We start from the raw sequence: 17,365 nt of genomic DNA, 5'->3' as shown, positions 1-17,365 counted from the left end.
TATTTCGATTAGACTCCTGCGGCTATTATTTGATCCTCTATTCGGCCTTTCTTTGCAAACGCCAAACAGAGCATCAGGGGCTAGTGTCTATGCGGTAACATTCTCTTATAATCTGGTTACTTACCTCAAAGCCTGTTAGGAGGCTGGCACATGCTTCAGTCAGTCCGCTCTTGGCGGACTGAACTTTCTTGACCACCGCACTCATGATAGTGTGGTGTTATTCGTGGATGGAAGCACTGCGAAGCGCTTCCAGCAAGTTGCCCGATGCCTCTGGATGGACAGAGGCCATCGGCACAGGCGGCTTGCCCCTCTTAGCGAGGGGTTGCCTAACAGAGTCCGGAACCACTGGAGGTTCCGACGTAGTATTCGGCTGGGGGCCGAATTTGCTGCCCCCATCATCAGAGCCCATGGGAGTCTTGCTCCCCTTGCGCCAGCATCCGGAAGGTCGCCGTGAGGCGCCTCCAGGATTACCTCCCCTCGGCTCGGTGCCCTTTGAGACAACACTTCAACGTTGTCCGTAGGGCGAGGGGAGGAGGTGATCGGAAGTGAATCACTGTTCAGATCCGACGGGTCCAAAGAACCATCTGATGAAGATACGTCGATATGGGCTCGGGACGTACTGCATAATCATGTTCGGCGTGATGAGAAGCAGTTCAATAAAACATACCAAGAATTATTATGATATCTGGATACTTACGACTTCGCCAGGGGCTTGTCCCTGGGCAACCACTCCTCCTCGCTGAAGGCGGCGGCGGTGGAGTTGTCCGGAAGAAGGGTTCTTCCCTTCTTGGACCCTTCGGCCGCCCCGGACAAGGCGGCCTTCCTTTTCTTGCCTCCCCGGCTGGGGGGAGAACTTTCCTCTTCCTCCTCCTCGTTTTCGTGGGAGGAGTGCGCCTCGGTGCTCTCGGACGATGAGTCCGATATCACCCTGCGCCGGAGACCCTTCCTGGTCCCCGTGGCCTTCTTCTTGGCCTTCTTCTTCGGCACCTCATAAGGTGCCGGAACCAGCATCTCCGTTAGGAGAGCGTCTGCTGGATCTTCGGGCAGGGGGGCTGGACAATCGATCTGCTCCACTGTCTCGACCCAGTCCTGGAAAATGGCGTGGGGGCTTAGATCCCGCGCATGGTCAAACTGGGGAAAATGAACATCTTGTAAGATATAAAAGACTTACCGGATTCGCAGGGCGCTTTGCGCTGAGTCCGCGGGCCTCGGTAAGGGGAGGTGGTACCTCGGCGCCCTTGAACAGCACCTTCCAGACGTCCTTGTGCGTTGTGTCGAAGAGCTCTCTCAGCGTCTGGTGCTCGGCCGGGTCGAACTCCCACAAGGTGAACGCCCGTCTTTGACACGGGAGAATCCGGCGGAAGAGCATGACTTGGACCACGTTGACGAGCTTGATTTTCTTGCTCATCATGTTTCTGATGCATGTCTGGAGTCCGGTCAGCTCTACCGGGGAACCCCAGGACAGGCCCTTCTCTTTCCAGGAGGTGAGCCGCATGGGGATTCCGGATCGAAATTTGGGGGCCGTCACCCAGTTGGTGTCACGCGGCTCGGTGATGTAGAACCACCCCGATTGCCACCCCTTTATGGTCTCCACATAGGAGCCTTCGAGCCAGGTGACGTTGGGCATTTTGCCCACCATGGTGCCTCCGCACTCCGCTTGCTAGCCGACCACCAGCTTCGGTTTAACGTTGAAGGTCTTCAGCCACAGGCCGAAATGTGGTTGGATGCGGAGGAAGGCCTCGCACACGACGATAAACGCTGAGATGTTGAGGATGAAATTTGGGGCCAGATCGTGAAAGTCCAGCCCGTAGTAGAACATGAGCCCGCGGACAAACGGGTGGAGGGGAAATCCCAGTCCGCGGACGAAGTGGGTAAGGAAAACCACCCTCTCATGGGGTTCTGGAGTAGGGATGATTTGCCCCGCATCTGGCAGCCGATGCGCGATATCCGCGGCCAGGTATCCGGCTCCCCGCAGCTTTGTGATGTTCTCCTCCATAACGGAGGAGCCATCCACTTGCCTCCCGCTCCGGACATGCTTGGAGTGGTTTGAGGAGAAAAACGTGAACTTGGGCGCTGGAGCTCGAGTGCGCAAGAACGGACGAGCTAGGAGGAAGAAGGCGTAGGTTAAAAGGGTGAATCCTTGTCCCTTTATAAGGGCAGAAGAGGCGATGCGCCTCCCCACTCACCTGGTAAAATCGCTTATTACCCAAGCGCCGTAATTGATGGCGCGGTTGGGTTACCCATATCCGTATTGATGAGAATCCCGTGATAAGGGGACACGATCTCTGCTTCGACAAGACGTGCCAAGGAAACCGCCTCGCGATATGTGCAGTGGCTGGTTGCGAAAAACGGTTCGAATAATGACCGGGCCATGGTGTGATGTCATGCTGCAAAATGCGTCAGCAGATTAGATTTATGGGAATATTATTCTCTCTACGGTGGTATGTGGAATTTGTTTTGCAGAGCCGGACACTGTCCTTGTGTTCAAAATCTTCTATGGGGTATTCGAAGGAGGAACCCGCCTTGCAATGCCGAAAACAATCTGCGTGCCGGACTCATCGTCATTGAAGCCTGGTTCAGGGGCTACTGAGGGAGTCCTGGATTAGGGGGTCCTCGGACAGCCGGACTATATCCTTCGGCCGGACTGTTGGACTATGAAGATACAAGACTGAAGACTTCGTCCCGTGTCCGGATGGGACTCTCCTTGGCGTGGAAGGCAAGCTTGGCAATACGGATATGTAGATCTCCTCCCTTGTAACCGACTCTGTGTAACCCTAGCCCCTTCCGGTGTCTATATAAACCGGAGGGTTTAGTCCGTAGGACAACAACAATCATACCATAGGCTAGCTTCTAGGGTTTAGCCTCTACGATCTTGTGGTAGATCAACTCTTGTAATACTCATATCATCAAGATCAATCAAGCAGGAAGTAGGGTATTACCTCCATCGAGAGGGCCCGAACCTGGGTAAACATTGTGTCCCCCGCCTCCTGTTACCATCCGCCTTAGACGCACAGTTCGGGACCCCCTACCCGAGATCCGCCGGTTTTGACACCGACAATGACAACTAATATAGTGTCATTTATGCATTCAACATTGTCCTCTCCCAGAACAATACCAAAAAACTGCCGACTGATGCACCACAACATCCCAATGTTGCTGAAAGAAGTGTGCATGAAAGTCATTGGGGCCTGGTGCTTTTGTAGGAAACATCTGAAAAAGAGATTTTTTTTAACTTCTTCCTCACCATAAGGGGCCAACAATAGTTCGAATCCGCTCCTGGGGCATCGCTCTGCTGCGTCTGGCCCATCCTCAGGCACCTTTGGAGGGTGGGGAGTGTGATAACGTACACACTTCCCTTTATTTGTGTTGTGACACTTGAACATGGTCAATCACATCCTGAATATCTTGAATCCCCTTGAAAAATAAAGTTCTTTTAAAAATCCAACGGCAAAGCTTGCATCTCTATCGGGTAGTTGGTCATTTTGCTCATCTGGGCTTTGGAGAGCTTTTATTAGGTTCTTCATTCGCCTCATCAATGCCCTTAGGTGAAAAAATTGAGAATTTTTATCACCTTCAGATAACCATTGTACATGTGAACGTTGGTGCCACTTTATTTCTTCCCCTAAGGAAAAGCTTAATGAGCCTATCATTCATCTTGATATCTGCATGGGAGGGCCCCACTATTGTCGGATTGTTTCTTGAAACATCAAGTTCTCTTTTAAGCTTCTTTATTACCCCTCGCACACCGCCAAAAGTGCTCTTACTCTAACTCCCCAAATCGGCTGCTAGTGTTGTTAGTCTGGCGCGAATTCCCGCAGCCGTTGGATCGTGACCGTTCGACTGTTATGCATCATCAACGGTCCTCTTTACATCTGCTTGCGTGTCCCACATGGCTTCATACTAAAAATCTCCATTTGACTGCCATGCATCATCAACGGTCCTCTTTACATATGCTTGCGTGTCCCACATGACTTCATACTAAAAATCTCTTTCATGCCTTGCCCCAGAGCTTGATGCGTCAAAGTTTAAAAGAATGGGGCTATGATCTGAGGTCGTTGCAGTTAAAAGCTCAATAGACGCCAAGGGAAACTGAGCACACCATGTGGCAGATCTGAGAGCTCGATCTAACCTTACCCTAGTAAATGAGCCACCTGCAACTTTCTTCTCGAAGGTCCACGGTCTTTCATGGAAGCCCAAATCAACAAGACAACACACATCGAGCCTTGCGTTTGCGTCTAACTACGCTGATTAAATCCATCGTGCTCCTCAGACCGCAACACATCATTAAAGTCGCTTAAACACAACCATGGAAGATTATGCAAAGTACTTAGATTCTTCATTGTATCCCAACTCTGGTGACATTGATGCGTTTGGGCTTCACCATAGAAGCAAGACAACCACCATGGATCGCCTCAAGGTCAGAAACTTTCATATCAACATGGTACTTGGAGTAGTCGAGAAACTCTAACTTTATTTCATTATTTCAAAACATAGGTAGGCCTGCTAATTTTTTCCACACGAACCTTGGTAATTTGGGTCTCGAAAATGCAAAACACTTTAGGGGCAAACTTAACAGAACTTGCGGAACTCTCGAATTGTCGCGTTGTTGCCAATACCATGTCAATTTCAACAGAAGATACCCATTAGACCCGGTGGTCTTCCTCAAGGGATGTCACCGATGTTGCCAAGTTATTCATAGTCTTTTTTGCTCTTCCTTCCCTTGTTTCTTTAGCCCGGCGCTCCTCCTCTAGGGAGGCCACCGATTCAGTTTCTGATGTGCTCTTCAGTTTCTGATGTGCTCAACTTCTTTTTTGAACTGGCCAGCAACGCTGGTGTTTCATTGATTTAGCAAAAGAGAGCGGCAAAACAGTTTGATCAAGTGATCGATGGGCGACAGGGTGTCCCAACAAACCAAGAGGAAAAATATGAAAGAAAAGGCCCTGGTTTATCCTCATGCGGATTTCTCACGGTACGTGCCCAAAAGGGTGCTCGATGCATGACGCTCCCGCGAGGCGCGATTGCTCCATGTCGCTGCGGCATTCCTTGATGATATTGTCCTGGAGTGGGACTTGGCCTCTGAAAACAGCTCCATTTCTAGCCATCCATATGCGCCAACAGATGAGCGCAATCATGGATTTGATGCTCTTCCTGGCTGTTGGCGTCGCGGCCGCGATCATCCGCTGAATCTTGTCCGTAGTCGAGGCGCCGGCGCTCCAAATGCTTGGGTGGAGTGCAGAGCAGCCGAACCAAGAGGCCGTCGTGCTCCATACCCGCCTCGCCATCGGGCAGTCCCAGAAGAGGTACACGGAGCTTTCCAGGTTGCGCAGGCAGAGTGAGCAGAAGTATCCATTCGGCCAGCCCCTTCTCTCTGCAGCCGATCGTTGCACCACAGGCGATTTGATGTGCTCAACTTGCTCGGAGAGAGTCCTTACCTCACCTTCTTCCGCTCATTAAGGGGTACATGTGATGGGGGTGGTGGCAGAATTGGGGTAATGCCAGCCGAAGCATCCAGGTCCAGGTACCTCCTAGTCGATACCTCCCCGTCATTCTTTTTCACTTTTGGGTCTATAGTTTTGCGGGGCTTTCAACTGTGTCATCCAAATCATTGTCCTCAAAACACCTGCACCATTAGACCTTCCCTTTCTGGGCACTGAACCTCTAGCACCACCACGGTATCTACCCCCACGGTCATTCTCTTGGGTCATCTGCACTGTCCTTCAGTCCTTCTCTTTGCCACTAGAAAATTCCCCCACTGCATGACCCGGAGCCCACAAACTGCACAGGAAAAACCCGATCATCTCATACTTGACCTCCAGGAAAATTCTTTCTCCCGCTAAATTCGTTGGTGCATCACACGCTTCCAATCGCCCAGGCAGAAAACCTGTATGACGAACAGATTATCGTCAACTTCTCTATCTCCTGCACATGCGCTATATTCCCCACAAACTTCAGCGTTTCCTTTAGAGCTGCGCTGCTAAAGGTCTTGGTGGTGTTGACCTTGGCTACAGCAAACCACCGGGCTCGTTCCTACCCAGTACAACTTCCATTCCAATGGAGAAGCCTGGTAGCTCCTGGTCCTGGGCCATTTCTAGGGAGCAGAGCTAGCAAGCACGCAAGTGTGATTCTATCCTTTCCAATCATTTTATTACCATCTCCACGCCAAAAAGAATATATTATTACCATCACTTATGAATCATTTTATTAGCACCGAGATGCAGGCAGAGATAACAATCTTTTCGCCCTCCACTTTCATCACAAAATAAACGTATCGCTGCTAACCAAAACATAATCAATCCGCAACGAACAAGAGATTCAACTTGTGTACCACAACAAGAAGGCAAACATCAAACAGGGCAGATGGCCCAAACATGCATCCAACGACATAGAGTATCTTCATCGAAAAAAGAAAAAAAAGACGACATAGAGTATCTGCTTCCCTCCTCAACCAGCACAAACTAGTAAAACACCAATGAAATGCAGCAGCGACGGCGCCCTTATCGCTGACGTAGATGCCATCCAACGACTTTGGTGTCCTTGTTCTTCACATGGGAATTTCTGTTCAAGTAACAAGAGAAACAAAACAAGGGTCAGTGTGGATGAAACTGTGCATCAGAACAATCGACACAACTAACATGATAAGTAGAGCCAATACTCAATACGATGATAACCAAAAGTCAATACAATCTTATTTTGCAGAGGAGAAGTTAATACAATTGATCTATTAGGAACAGAAAATTCCTTCGTATTCCAAACTGGCGCATTTTCCGGTTGCAGTTTTGTATTCCAGCAAATCAAACAACTGGTGACACGCCAAACGAGTCTCAAGGCACACTGATATTTGTTGAACCGTTGTGATGTTAAAGGATGGATGATAAACTTGTCATATATAGGACCTAATAATCTTCATTACGGTCATGATATGGATGCATACAAAAACATGTACTATAAGCCCAAGTATGCTGGTGAGAAATATAAGATCAGCAATTTTAATTCAAGTAAATAATTGCAAGCTTCAACATGCAGAGTTGCAGACATACTAAAAAAATACAACATATCCTCAAAAAAACAATCTAAAAATACAACAAGGAACTATAAGCATCATCATATAACTAAGGCATGTGATAACCATCAAGACGAGACAGCTTTGAGCCAATAGAAAGCTTTACCTATTTCAAATTGTCGGTGATGACAGCAACGATGGTGGGAAGTTGGTATATATTTGCGCATCTATGCCCCATTGCTTCAACGAGCACACCCTTGCAAGGCGCATCGTCTTGATGTCCAGTGAGAGGCATTCGCAATCTGCCGGCTCCGATGACCGGTTGTCAGGATGCTTTAACAGGAGCAGGTATGCATCCGTTGCACCGAGGATGCAATACCAGTACCCATAACGCAGCGACACTGTCTGCTTCAGCTTCCACTGGTTGTCTGCTTCCCTAATGGTGTAGTGGAGGTAATATACGCCACCTACAAATGCAAGCGCGAACATCCCAAGCCTGCCTTCCCCTGCCTCCACGATGGTTGTGTCTAGCCCAGCACCTCCGGCTGTGCATGGAATGTCGACAAGGGAGAAGCCCATGGTCCGGGCGTCGAGCACGAGCCACATTCCCCGGCAACTCGTTTCCCAGTAGAAGAGGCCGTAGGCGTAGTGGCGCCCGCCCAAGCAAGGCCCCCATGAAAGCTCAATGTCGACGGCGAACAGATCGCTCCAGCTCTGGGACGCGACCACCCGCCATTGCCCGGAGCTGGACGAGAAGACGAAGGCGACCATGTTAGCCTCGCAGCGCGCTGTCCACATCACTCGGAATGACGTGTCTGGCGCCTCCGCCGCCTCCTCGTCGCCGGGGGGAGCGAGGAAGGGCCCGTATGCCATGCAGACCGGGTTCGCCTTCGCCAGGTCTTGAGGGACCGGGGGGAGCAGGAGGTATCGCCGGTGCAGGGGGTCGCACACGACGACCTCCGTGAACTCCGCGTCCTTGTCGCCCTCGGGAGCCCGGTCGAGGAGGACGCGGCCGTCGCGGGCGTCCTTCATGACCCAGCGGTTGGGGGCGGGCAGGAAGGAGAATGAGAAGTCCTTGCCGGGGGCGTTTGCGAGGGCGCTCCCGGCGGGCGCGGAGGGGTGGGGCGGGAGGGCGGGGTGGAAGCCGGCGCCGTCGACGATGCCGAGGAGCGGAGGGGCGTGGAGCCTGCGGAATTCGCGGGTGCAGGCGCGGTCGGTGGCGGCTTGGCGGAAGGAGGCGCAGGTGGCGGCGACGCGGGCGAGGTCCTCAGGGGTGGGCAGGCGGATGAAGAACTCCGGCAGGAGGTCGTCGATGATCGCCGGCATCGGCATGTTCCGGGCGGTACGTGCACGTGGCTGGTGGAGTGGAGTGGGGTGGGGTGGGGAGTTGAGCGGCGGCGTATGCGAGATGGCGGCCGAGAAGAGAGGGATCCCGTTTGGTTTGCTTTTGAGTTTTTGGGTTTCACGCGGATACCATTGGTGGGCCGGCGTTGCAAGAAAGGTTCACACTGAGAAAGCAGCTACCCTTCTTCTGTATATATAGTGTACGATTCCATGTTAATATTAGGCAAGAAATTAATGGTATTAAACATTAATATTATGCAAGATATGCATTGTATATTTTTTTAAATATTAGCTAGGATATGATTAGTTGATTAATGAGTACCTTGAAAATGTAAATGACGTAGCCAGCTCGGTGAGCCAGGGTGGTCCAACAATGAAAATTTGCATGTAATTCTATGTATTTAAAAAGAGGATCTTTTTTCTAACCTATATATTGGCTATGGGGGAATTTTCAGGATGGTCCATGGACCACCCTGTCCACCCCCTAGCTACAGACGACCGGTTCCCTCAAAAACCTCCGAATGCGTTTAGGGTCTCTCTTAATAATTTTTTAGGGTTTCAAGGATGTGTTGCTCTAGAAGGCGGGCAGTGTGGTATCAATGGAGGCGGTAATCGCCGATGGCCGACTCAGGAAGGGCAGGCCACGTGGCCACCAACAATGCAGCAGCGTGATCGCGTCTCGAGGCGAGCTTCGGCCCGTCATGGCAGTGGCGCGCTAGACCGTGAAATCCCAGGCGGTTGGCTCCCGCCATGGTGATGGGATTATAGGTACAGCTGCATCTCCACATCTATATGCGGGGATATGGCGTATGGGGCATTTTTAAGGAGAGTTCATCCAATCAAACGTTCGATGGAAATATTTCAATTACAGTTTGAGGAGTCATGTACCCCATATTAGTCGCCATCAAGTCCCGATCAACCTCCTGTGTCCGGTGATCTGGTAGCACAGCCCACGCAAGAAAAGAAGAAACGCACAACCGGTAGCAAAACCCATGCAAGATTCAGGAAAGCACGACTTGAGACAAACAACTGCGGCAATGAGTAATGGCATCACAATCATGTCCAACGGCAGCAGTTTCGGCAAACGTTTACACACAGTTCCGACCACCGCAACATTCGCGATCTCATAAGTCACCACAGCCATTTGAACGAAATCCAGGTCCGCTGGCAAGAGAACCCTAAAAACACCAGGCACACGCCAGTGGCATCGTTTCGGGTTCCCTTCAACAGTCTAAACTCGGCCTCTCTCGAAACGATATACACAGTGATGGGAGAAATGGTCTTTCTTCACAAGAATGGCGGCATCCTCTGGGGAGGCACAGGCTGGTAAACATTGTCCGGGTGGCTCTGCGGTATCCGCTCCCCGGGAGCAGGTCTTCGGGTGAAACCTCCATGTGTATGGTTCTGCATCGGATTGAACGTGCTCCACCAGTGAGGCTCGCCGTCGACAGGGACCCATGGGAATGGCCCAAAACCCTCCCGGCCCCACGCATATGGTCGATCGACGGGTGGTCTAGAGACACCTTCACCATCAGAGGGAAGGCTCCTGTTCACAGCTGCGGGTGGAGCAAATCCATGGAGCACTCCAACCTCAGCCGACGACGCTGCTGCTGCTGCAATGAAAGACGTGATTGTCAAAGCCCTCGGCCTGACCCTCCTAGCTGTAGGAGGGAAAGGACTGCCCTGCATTGAGGCGTGCATCGAATGTTGATACATATGGCCCCTCGCACCATGACCATGGCCTCTAGTCTCGCCCATAACAGCTGGAACTGACCCTAATGGTGCCACCAGATTGCTTCCGTTGCGAGGTGTGGGCCTGCAGTATTTGGACATTATTATAACTTTGTAAGAGCTAAGCAAATAGGTGGTTTACCATAGTAAGAGATAGGCATGACCTGCAGAACCTATCTAAGATTTATTTAGTTTTCCAAACAGCCCACATAAACCATAGATCAGACAGAAAAAAAAATCATGTTCTAAGGATTTTGTAAAAGAACTTTTTCACAGGGATTTAGACCATCCAGGCTATCAGACCCCACCTATGTGGTGACTGGTGAAGCATCTGTAGTTTTGAAGTTTTGAACAGGGTTTTATCTAGTCTAGAAAGTAAAATTTCACAGTTAGATGGTATTCATGAATTGAGCATACCTGTGGACTAGGGGATGGTGATGTACATATGGTCTTGATCTTTGTTGGCTGCTGGTTTCATATCTGGGAAGTCCTATACCAAATGGAGCTACAGAATGATCGGGGATGCCCGATACAGGAAGATTAGTCAAATATCTGTGCTCGCTATCAAGAATTCTTGGCTCAGTTGCATGGAAAGCTGCTTGGGTATTGCCCAAATCAGGAGCTGCATGGCCTTCCAAGCTAGTTGGATGGCGATGAAATGAAGCGCCTTCAGCACCAGAATTTGAACCAAGAGGCACATGCACGGGATGGAGAAAACCACGCAGTGAAAGATAAGGACAAACAAGTGAACTGCTTGCAGCACTCGAATGGTCTGCGACTGTATGATCTTCATAAAAATTTTAAAAAATCAATAAACGACATAGAAATTTCGTTAGTTAAAAATCTGGGTCAACATGCTTACAAGACGGTGGCTCCGCTTCACCCTCCCTGAAAAGAAGTAAAGGATAAATTCAGAACTTGAAGATTTGAGATATAAACTTCTTTGAAGAACCTGATGAAGTGTACAGTATCAACATAGGCGAACAAGCTAAGGTTTTGCAATACAGAAGTTTCAGTATTAATAACTGACAGTGACTGGCAAACCAAGGAAAGGGCAATACAAATCTAACCATTCATCAAGAAATTGTGCTGGGTGACAACTGCAAATAGTATACCAAATCAACGGCAAACATTATACCAAATCATGCATGACAGCACTCAATGTCATATTAGGAACCATAAAATGGCTTCTCTTTAGGTAATAGGTTGTGGAAAGATAGGTTCCATTCAACTTACGGTTTAGCATTCACATTACATTAATGCTTTGAGACATAAGGTTTAAGAGAGGCGACCAAGGAGGCAGCATCTCGTACAATTTGAAAAACCAATATCAACATACCCATCGATATGGCATAAGACCACGGCATATTCTCTTATGAAATTAAGTAAAAGCCCATTCTCTTTCTTGCTTTTAGATCATTAACCACATGCTCCAAAAACCATATCTATTAAGATGCGAGGAGACATCCTTACTCAAAAACGGATGCTAGTTGTGTGAATCCATTAAAAGGGCACCACTGAAATCCAAATGGCTGCAAGTCAAACAACAGATATATCAGAATATAAAATATGAGACATGTGAAATGATGTCAGATGCCGATGGCATTCCAAAACTGAAAATGCCTTCTGTACCAGCAAAATGAATGCAAGCAGCACATAAAAACTGTAAGGATGCAAGCAGCACATAAAAACCATAAGGCACGAGGCTCATATGATTATATGACACCTCGTGGAATGCATATGCTAGACAAACAAACAAATGTCACTATTTAAGAAGAAACTTGAACGACATAACACATTTTAATATCGTTTTGAACCCTTAGATGTGTATTTACTATCACAAGAGCACTTACAAGATCAGAAGCAATGTCATAGGTTTCACCAGTCACCCAGCCACCTATATCAATATCAGGAGATGGACGTTGTCCAGTTGCATAAAGCCAGCGGCCTTTCTCTATCTTCCGGCAATTAGGGCATTGCATTGCCCCTTTTGCATTGAATGCTGATCCAATGCAGTCTAGCAGAAAAAGGAGTTGTTTAGTTCAACTATATTTTTACGAATGCATGAAGATGCACCCAGAGGAAGTGTTACAGACACATACTCGGCAGCATTAAATCCAAACTAAAAGCTAACGAGTACTACGTAAATAATAGCAATACAAAATTGAACTAATTAGCATGTGGTATTCACAGATTGCGCTTGAACAAATATAAGCTGAAGATGGGCTTAATTCAAGCTAGTCTCTTCATAGTATAAAAGGCAAACTTATTCATTAGCACAACTACATGATGTGTAGACGTGTAGCCATAATCGTTCTTTGAAGATGATCAAGTCAATTCCTGAATAATGTGCCACTATTTCTTGCATGCATGATTTACCTGAGTGATTACGTGATTGGTCATGGAACTTGAAAAGAAAAATGAGTAGTTCAATTATATATTTACAAATGCATGAAGATGCATGCAGAGGAAATGATATAGACACATACTCGGGAGCTTATCCAAAGCAAAAGCTAAGAGCACTATATAATAGCAATACAAAACTGAACTAATCAGCATGTGATATTCACAGATTGTGCTTGAACAAATACAGGCTGAAGATGGGCCTAATTCAAGCTAGTATTTTCATCATGGTATAAAAGGAAAATTTATTCACTAGCAAAACCACATGATGTGTAGATGTGTAGCTATAACTGTTGTTTGAAGATGCTTGAGTCGATTCCAGAATAATGTGCCACTATTTCTTGCATGCATGATTCTTTCGAGAAAACGCAAAGGACCTCTGCGTTTCATTTCATTGAAAAGAAAGAGAGAACAAGCCTCCTAGGAGGTGAGTTTTACAATGTCATTGGCCGATCAGTGGACATCCCAGGATGTGGGCAGAACAACCCTAAGCCCCTGGGCTCCGGCGTTTGCCCAACAGCGGGCCTCATCTTTGATCCTATCTACTAGCAAATCGACCGAGGGCGTCGCATTGTCAAAGACGCACGCGTTCCTGTGTTTCCAGATCATCATGGAACAAGCAAGGTGATGGACCTGAGGGCCTTGCGATGCATCATCGGCATATGCTCGTTCACTCGCAGCCACCATGCCATGACAGTGGGCTCCTGGTCTGGCGCCTGGATCAGCAAACGCAGCCAAGACAGGATGGCATGCCATGTTTGGCAAGCGAAGGGGCAGGTCAGGGGCAGGTGTTGGATTGTTTCTGTAGTCTGGTCACATAGGAGGCACCTGGGGTGATGCTGCAGTCCGAGCAAGCCAAGACAGGATTGCATGCATGATTTACCCGAGTGATTACGTGATTTGTCATGGAACTTGAAATGAAAAATGTCTAGTTTGGTTCCTAGACTAGTGCACATCATTAATTAATTCCCTAAATTCACTACTATTCCGTTTTCTTTTAATAGCCGGGTAAAATTAATGTGCATCGTAGGTCGTATTATCCAATACACTCATAGAGCATTCACCTACATCATGCCAAGGTTAATACATCATAATTTGGAAGTTGAGTTTGCCGGTTCCCAAAACAAACAGCAGATACAACTTAACTAACAAAGAAACGGACAAATAACAGACCAAGCAGCGACAAAACCTTCAAAGAACACTCGTAATTCAGGCAACCACCACAGCACTTGTCTGCTTTACAGGGAACAAGGTGGAACACCCTGATAAATGACCGCAACCGAAGCACCACATCCAACCCGTGTACAGCGACCAGGGATTATATAGCCCTTATGACGCATAGAATGCATGGATCAAATTGGAGCAACAAGCACCAAGAGCTCAGTGTCGCCATAACTAGAAGCCTAAAACGATGTCGAAACATCTCATGTTATCACAAAAAATAAAATAGAAATTAGAAGGACACCATAAATAAATCTAGGTACCATCGACGAACACTGTTCGAATCGGAACCACCCTCAAATACATATGCTTGAAATAACCCTAGCTCATGCCGGCCTCACAGCTCCAACAGGGACACACAAACTCACCACGATTACTTTGACATGCAATTCCACTCCATCACCATCCAGACGTCCATACCTGCGAACTTTCCACGGTAGCACAATTCAACCACGCCGATCGCCCATTTTTACAGTCCACAGCCTAAAATCTAACCACCTAAGCTTCTCTAGCACGTCGAATTACATGTCCATCTCTCACGCACAGATCCGGTTGAAAACAGCACGGCCTAGCTAGCAGGGGCGGTGGGGGCGGAGGAATCTGACCTAGGTGGAACTCGTGGCCGCATTGCAGCTTGGCGATGGACCTGCCCCCGGCGCGCCCAGCCACCGGATCCAGGCAGATGGAGCACGCCCCGCCCCCTGCCGCCTCCGCCGCGTGATCGGGCGGCGGCGATCTCTCCAGATCCATCGCCTCCTCCCCCCGGCGCCGGGGCTCCCCCTGCCTCTCTCGCGGGCGCGCTCGTGGTGGGGGGGGGGGGGGGGGGGGGGGGGTGTGGCAGCTCGCACGGGAGAGGAGAGGAGAGGAGAGAGAGGGGAGGTGCGGTGCTGTTCGTGAGGAGAGAGGAGAGAGAGAAATGAGGAGGGTGTGTCCGAGCGAACGGAAGGGGGTGGGTTGGAATTCGCTGAAATGAGAAAGATGGATAAGAATGCGCTGGACGAATTTGCATTTCGCCGTGTGTTGCTCGTGCGTGGCGATGCCGTAAGCCGGGCGATGCACATGATGATTTGGTTGGTTTTAGCAGACATGTTATTTTTAGGCTTGCTATCGGTTTGCTTTTAGGTTTGTTGCTCGGTTTTTACCCGCCCAAGTTACACGTGTTCCGAGTTTGCTTGGAGCATATTCTTCTTCTTCTCTGCGAATAATAAAGAGCTTAATCTTTGTGTTGAGTAGAGGGCTGGAAAAAGTCTGCTTCGGTTGTTTGTAAGTTTTTTAGATGTGAGAAAAATGTTTGTGGGCCCCTCGAGACTCTCCTAATCCTAATCTCAGCTCCATAATACCCAAAAATTCCCCGTATACCAAGGGGCACACCAAAAATATGTTTCTTTCGCCGCAAGCTTCTGTTCTCGTGAGATCACATCTTGGGGCCTTTTCCGACACTCTGCCGGAGGGAGATTTGATCACGGAGGGCCTTTACACCAACCTTGCGGCCCTTTCGATGATGTGTGAGTAGTTTACCATAGACCTATGGGTCCATAGCTAGTAGCTAGATGGCTTCTCTCTCTTTGATCTTCAATACAATGGTCTCTTTCTTGGAGATCTATTCGATGTAATCTTCTTTTACGGTGTGTTTGTTGAGATCCGATAAATTGTTGGTTTTTATCAGACTATCTATGAATATTATTTAAGTCTTCTCTGAACTCTTTTATGTATGATTAAGATAACTCTGTATTTCTCTCCGATCTATTGATTTGGTTTGGCCAACTAGATTGATCTATCTTGCAATGGGAGAGGTGCTTTGTTTTGGGTTCAATCTTGCGGTGTCCTCACCCAGTAACAGTAGGGGTAACGAGGCACGTATTTGTAGTGTTGCCATTAAGCATAAAAAGATGAGGTTTTTACCATATTGCTTGGATCTATCCCTCTACATCATGTCATCTTGCTTAAGGCGTTACTCCGTTCTTGTTAACTTAATACACTAGATGCATGCTGGATAGCGGTCGATGTGTGGAGTAATAGTAGTAGATGTAGGCAGGAGTCGGTCTACTTGTCACAGACGTGATGCCTATATTCATGATCATTGCCTTGGATATCGTCATAACTATACTCTTTTCTATCAATTGCTCAATAGTAATTTGTTCACCCATCGTATGTTTTTTCAAGAGAGAAGCCTCTACTGAAACTTATAGCCCCGGGGTCTATTTTTTATCATATTATTTTCATATCTATAAAACCAAAGATACAAAAATATCTTGCTACAATTTATTTATGTTTACTTTATTTTACACTTTTACTTATCTTTTATACATATCTCTATCAGATCTCACTCTTGCTAGTGATGGTGAAGGGATTGACAACCCCTTTTTCGCGTTGAGTGCAAGTGTTTGTTAGTTTGTGCAGGTGCATCTATTGGAGACTTGTGTGTTCCTCCTACTGGATTGATACCTTGGTTTTTAACTGAGGGAAATACTTATCTCTACTTTGCTGCATCACCCTTTCCTCTTCAAGGAAAAAATTAACGCAAGCTCAAGAAGTAGCAGGAAGAATTTATGGCGCCGTTGCCGGGGAGGTTCTACATCAAGCCAATCCAAGTACCTATCATAAACTCTCATCTCTTGCACTATATTATTTGCCATTTGCCTCTTGTTTTCCTCTCCCCCACTTTAAAAACGTTTTCAGAAAAACACAAAAATATTTGCCCTTTCTATTTGCCTTTTTTCGTTTGCCTTTATGTCTTACTTGGGTCTTTTGCTTGTTCGCTTGGCATAATTGCATATTTATTCCAAATCAGAAACAAAAACTTTATGGACCCTCATCCACTTGCTAATCTTTTTACAAGATTCAATTATTATGAACCAATTGCTAGTTAGTTGAGTGCACTAGATTATCTGTATAAATTTTTGCTTGAAATTCTTGAATCTGAAAATTGTGATGAAGTGCTAAAAGAAGAAATTTATAAAGCGATTCACGATAGCTCCTTCAATGAAAGCATGATTGCAATGATGTTATTATTAATTCTATTAATGTCAATTGTGCTAATAATATGCAAAACCCCAAGCTTGGGAATGCTAATTTTGGTATATCCACTACTTATTGCAATGATCATGATTGGGGTGATAATGCTGAAGGAAATATGCCCTAGAGGCAATAATAAAGTTATTATTTATTTCCTTATATCATGATAAATGTTTATTATTCATGCTAGAATTGTATTAACCGGAAACATAATACATGTGTGAATACATAGACAAACAGAGTGTCACTAGTATGCCTCTACTTGACTAGCTCGTTGATCAAAGATGGTTATGTTTCCTAGCCATAGACATGAGTTGTCATTTGATTAACGGGATCACATCATTAGGAGTATGATGTGATTGACTTGACCCATTCCGTTAGCTTAGCACTCGATCGTTTAGTATGTTGCTATTGCTTTCTTCATGACTTATACATGTTCCTATGACTATGAGATTATGCAACTCCCGTTTACCGGAGGAACACTTTGTGTGCTACCAAACGTCACAACGTAACTGGGTGATTATAAAGGTGCTCTACAGGTGTCTCCGAAGGTACTTGTTGGGTTGGCATATTTCGAGATTAGGATTTGTCACTCCGATTGTCGGAGAGGTATCTCTGGGCCCTCTCGGTAATGCACATCACTTAAGCCTT

The 17,365-nt window shown here is 47.4% G+C and overlaps 2 protein-coding genes across 3 annotated transcripts; both read right to left on the bottom strand.

The window, feature by feature from the left end:
• Positions 1-6,173: 6,173 nt before the first annotated feature.
• On the bottom strand, positions 6,174-8,416 carry LOC120968104 (uncharacterized). The gene is made up of 2 exons (XM_045231404.2): positions 7,167-8,416; positions 6,174-6,555 (listed from the first exon to the last, which is right to left on the bottom strand). Exon 1 carries the CDS (start codon positions 8,330-8,332, stop codon positions 7,172-7,174), a length of 1,161 nt encoding a protein of 386 aa, XP_045087339.2. The 5' UTR covers positions 8,333-8,416; the 3' UTR covers positions 6,174-6,555; positions 7,167-7,171.
• Positions 8,417-9,344: 928 nt separating this feature from the next.
• On the bottom strand, positions 9,345-14,650 carry LOC109779505 (E3 ubiquitin-protein ligase IPI1). Of its 2 annotated transcripts, none has more exons than XM_073502846.1 (6): positions 14,305-14,650; positions 11,929-12,092; positions 11,549-11,607; positions 10,938-10,963; positions 10,493-10,862; positions 9,345-10,160 (listed from the first exon to the last, which is right to left on the bottom strand). In XM_073502846.1, exons 1-6 carry the CDS (start codon positions 14,447-14,449, stop codon positions 9,632-9,634), a joined length of 1,293 nt encoding a protein of 430 aa, XP_073358947.1. In that variant the 5' UTR covers positions 14,450-14,650; the 3' UTR covers positions 9,345-9,631. The 2 variants fall into 2 exon arrangements, with proteins under 2 accessions (XP_073358947.1, XP_040252419.1); XM_040396485.3 differs by lacking the exon at positions 14,305-14,650 and adding an exon at positions 14,068-14,114.
• Positions 14,651-17,365: the final 2,715 nt, after the last annotated feature.

Source organism: Aegilops tauschii, chromosome 7 (assembly GCF_002575655.3).
Source record: "Aegilops tauschii subsp. strangulata cultivar AL8/78 chromosome 7, Aet v6.0, whole genome shotgun sequence".
Lineage (NCBI taxonomy): Eukaryota > Viridiplantae > Streptophyta > Magnoliopsida > Poales > Poaceae > Aegilops > Aegilops tauschii.
This window is presented reverse-complemented; position numbering and strand designations above follow the sequence as displayed.